The following is a 4,067-nucleotide window of genomic DNA, read 5'->3' on the forward strand; positions in this document are numbered from 1 at the left end:
GAGTCTCTGAGTCTTGGGCTGGAGCCACAAATATGTGCTGGTGTTCTTGGATGAAGATACTTGACTTAGCCCTACAAGTGGCTCAGCAAAAATCTATTACCATCCCTAGAGAAAATAACTCACAACATGCTCTCCTGTGGGTGAGTTAGTAGAATCATCACCAAATAGGACACAGAAAACCTTAGTTTTCCCTGTAGATGCACATGAGGGAGAAACAAAAACCAAATATTTGTTAGATGGTGCTGTACAGTAACTGCTAAATTACTTGCTTTTTAAAATTCTATAACTCAGCCCTAAACATATGCAGCTATATTAAAAAACAGTGTTCCGATTTTGTTTGTCCAAAGTGGCTGTTGGATCTCACACCCAAATTAAAAGAAAAAACATTATTCCTTTACCCCAACTTTAATATGGGGCAGACTTTCCACGATCCAAGTCTTTGCACAGTTGCTTTCTTAATTAACTTCTTTCCTGCTCAGAGTCAGACAGTCCCATGAGATCAGACTCACTCTGAACCAAGCCAAGCTTTTTATTCCATAACTTATCAAATGTTCTTTATGGGAGAACATCTTTAAGATTGTGGTACAGGGAGAATTTAATGGCACTCTTAAGATAAAGCTCAAGTATAATATTTACCATAATAACGTAAATATGTATGTATGATATCAGTTTTGAGGTATGTGATCGGAGACACTGGAATCTGAGTGAGAAAGTCGAGATGCATTTTTCCCTGAACGTAAGCATATTTATAAGCCCTTTCGTTTTAGGAAATCCCCCAGGTTTACCCTTCTAAAGCTCTCTCACCTGTACCTGCTGCTTGTTTTCCTGAGATCATCCCCCTGGAGCCTGCAATCACTGCTCCTGTCTTCAAGCGCCACATCAGGAAGGGTTCAGATTGCAGTATCTCAGAGAGGAATAAATATAGAAGCAGAAGAAGCTGCCCGAAACTAAGACTTTATCTGGGGATAAACCACCTAATGTATGTTCCCAGCACTTAGATTTGAAAGCAGAATGCTTCTTAAGGGCTTGCTTTCCACTTTCACCCTCACCGTGGTTGTAGCACTTGGCTACGGCTTGGCCTGTGTCCTAAATATAATTGTTTGTGTGGCCAGAAATCGATAATGAATCTCGTAAACACACAGGGAAATTTTAGGATCACTCAGTGAATGGACGCGGAACTTTGTATCCTTACCATTTTAGACTAAGGCTCGTGAGTGCCTAAACCTCACATAAGCCTTGGAACCTCCTCTCTTTACTTAGTGATCCAAACAGGGTTCTTTTTTCTTAAAGGAATTTATTTACTTATTTTTAGAGAGGGAAGGGAGGGAGAAAGAGAGAGAGAGAGAGAAACATCAATGTGTGGTTGCTGGGGGCCGTGGCCTGCAACCCAGGCATGTACCCTGACTGGGAATCGAACCTGCGACACTTTGATTCGCAGCCCATGCTCAATCCACTGAGCTATGCCAGCCAGGGCCAAACAGGGTTTTTAATAAGGTCACTTTTTGTGCGTTTTTCTCTCTTCTAGTAGTTTTAAAATGTAGTTCTCTGCTCCAGACCCCTCCTTACTAATTCTGTTTTCTGCTAGTCTTTCCCTTGATTCCCACTTTCCTTCTGTCCCTGCATCCTTCCCGTGTCTTGCCAGGGCCATCCCTTTCATTTCCAACTGTCTTTTTGCTGGTGGCTGGGCTCGTTGGGTCCTGCCCTACACACGTTTTTCTCCGGCTAGCTCTTCCCCTCCACTTTTCTTCTCCGTTCCGCCCAGCTCTGTCTCCACCCCAGGCTGCCCACCCCCATTCTTCTCGCTGCCCCAGAAGAGATACCCTGCTCTCGAGCACCAGCCTGCAACTTTTCAAAGAAGTTTTAAAGGCTCCTGGGTGTCATCCCTCGCTCTCCCTCTCCCTCCTCCACGAGCGGCGGTCGGAGCCAGTTCACACGTGTTGGAGTTGAGGTGGGTGGAAAAAGCCTTTGGTTTTGCCTGCTGAGAGATCACTGCTTGCTTGTGGTGGAGACATGGTGCTCTTTGAGGGCCTACAGTGGGGCTGTCACTCTCCGCCAGGTTCAGAGCATTTTTTTTATTGTCCCTGTCAGTTAGCAGCCCAAGGTTACCGCCAGCCCTCTGTCACGGCTTTGATTTTCGTCGGCTATGGCCAGGTCCTTTTAGTTATCTGCTATCTTTTCAGCTTTGTTCAGGCTGAGCTCTACTTGTCTACTAATTAGCTCTTTGGAGATTTCCCTTTTAAAACTCACTATCACAGAGGACAGGAACCGTTCAAAAGTTTTGTGCTTCACAGAAATTCCATATTCATCCATATCTCGTGCAGCCGTCTCTTAAAAATTAAAAGTGGCAGGTCAGACCAATTTAAGGGATGGAAGCAACGCCGCCCAGAAAGGGGGACCTTCGGGTTCTTCATCAGGTATGTAGATGAGTGACAGGCGAAGGAAAGGGTTTACATCAAAAAAAAAACAAAAAAAAAACACAGAAGGGTACAAATTAAAAAGAAACTATCACTCTGTCTAACATATTCACATGTTCTTTATCTTCTGGTGTGCAAATATTGTGCTAGCTGAATATAAAAGCAGCACAACTTTAGGGTACAAAAAAAAAAAAAACCACACTGTGCTAACATCAAGAGTGGTCTTACATCAAGGAGGGCCCTGAGGATGTCTTTGTTGTCAACTTCAGAAGGAAAGAGAGGAACAGAGGAGGAAACTGGCAGAAGGAATAGATGCCAAAGAGAACTCAAAGGATTAGGTCCGGGTGAGGTGATCGGTATTCGAAAACAGTCTGCCTTCTGGCTCTGATCTGAGGGAACAGGCTGGCAGCCAAGCCAGAGGGCATAGCAGCACAAACACACCTTCGGCACACTGCTCGGGGGTTGCCTCGGTGCCTTAGAAACGGTGCTAGCAATTAGAAATAAAGCCAGAGCAATAGGCAAAAAGACTCTTGTTTCTAGGTAAAACTCCGCTTTTTACATAATTCCCACCCTGACTGGCCCCTCCACAGCAACATCCCTTTTCTTTCTTCTTTCTGCCGGCGCTCCTTTCTTTTTCGGAGGCTCCTAAGTACATTTTTCTTCTGCTAACTTAGTGCTGTTGTACGTTGCGCTTACATCGCATTTACACACTGTTAATGCCTGCAAGATGAAAGTAGAAACCTTTGAATATATTAATGCTATAACACAGATGTCTTACTTTTTACTCTCCCTCTTTTTTTTTTCCCCAGCAAGTTGATGTGGCTAATAATGATGCAGATTGTGCTGGATGGGTATGCAGATGAAACAGGGGAATACAGATTAAATAAAAAATTTCTTCAAAGCCTACGTTTGCTTCATAATTTAACTTCTGGGCTTGTCTCAGTGGTAGTAGGTGCGACCAGGCTTCAGAACATTGTTCTGAAGCATCTCGGCATCACAGAGGAACAGCCACCCAAACGGCATTGCTGTACTTCTTCGAGGCCAGAAGAAAATAATAATTGAAAAAATAAGGCCTGCCCGTGGCTCCGCAGAGAGACACCTGACCCCCTCCGCAGAGGGCTGGTAACGGGGGAGCCGTGAGGAGTGAGGGACAGAGGTTCAGTGCTTAACAAGTAGTCTGCTCCGAGACAGAACTTTGCTTTCTGTATGTAGCCCATGCAAGCCATCAGCAGCCTCTTCTTCCCGACAGTCAATGTGGTGGGTGCCAGAGGTGGTCACACAGTCACCCTGGAGACCCCCAGGAAACGACTCTATCACTGAGCTCTTTTAAACAATGGTACAGACAAGAGGCACTGATGAGATAAGGCCTCGGAGCGGGCACAGTTGATTTCTTTCTCGTATCCAGTCATTTTGGAAGCATTTATTAGCGTGCCGCTCAGCATGGCCAGAACCTAGCCTGTGTGTGCAGTGGAGGGGGGGAAGGTGTGGACCAGAATGGCAGGTGATAAGATGAGAGACGTAGGTTTAAGCAGACTCTACAAATCCTCATAAGCTAAGTGAAGGCATTTACTATACAGATAGAAGCCAACTGGAAGCTTCCAGCAAAGGTAAGAGGTAACATGGACTGATGTCCTTTCTGCAAGCACTGTCCCA

At 45.1% G+C, this 4,067-nt stretch overlaps 1 protein-coding gene across 1 annotated transcript; it reads left to right on the plus strand.

Annotated features, from left to right (window-relative positions):
• Positions 1-718: 718 nt before the first annotated feature.
• LOC118502325 lies at positions 719-3,791 on the plus strand. The gene is made up of 3 exons (XM_036034454.1): positions 719-736; positions 1,542-1,948; positions 3,224-3,791. Exons 1-3 carry the CDS (start codon positions 719-721, stop codon positions 3,474-3,476), a joined length of 678 nt encoding a protein of 225 aa, XP_035890347.1. The 3' UTR covers positions 3,477-3,791.
• The last annotated feature ends 276 nt before the right edge of the window (positions 3,792-4,067 follow it).

Source organism: Phyllostomus discolor, chromosome 8 (assembly GCF_004126475.2).
Source record: "Phyllostomus discolor isolate MPI-MPIP mPhyDis1 chromosome 8, mPhyDis1.pri.v3, whole genome shotgun sequence".
NCBI lineage: Eukaryota > Metazoa > Chordata > Mammalia > Chiroptera > Phyllostomidae > Phyllostomus > Phyllostomus discolor.

Excerpts from the sequence above, each read along its gene's own strand:
- LOC118502325 (XM_036034454.1), top strand. Across the intron at positions 1,949-3,223 it reads TCACACGTGTTGGAGTTGAG|CAAGTTGATGTGGCTAATAA; the intron begins GTGGGTGGAAAA and ends TTTTTTCCCCAG.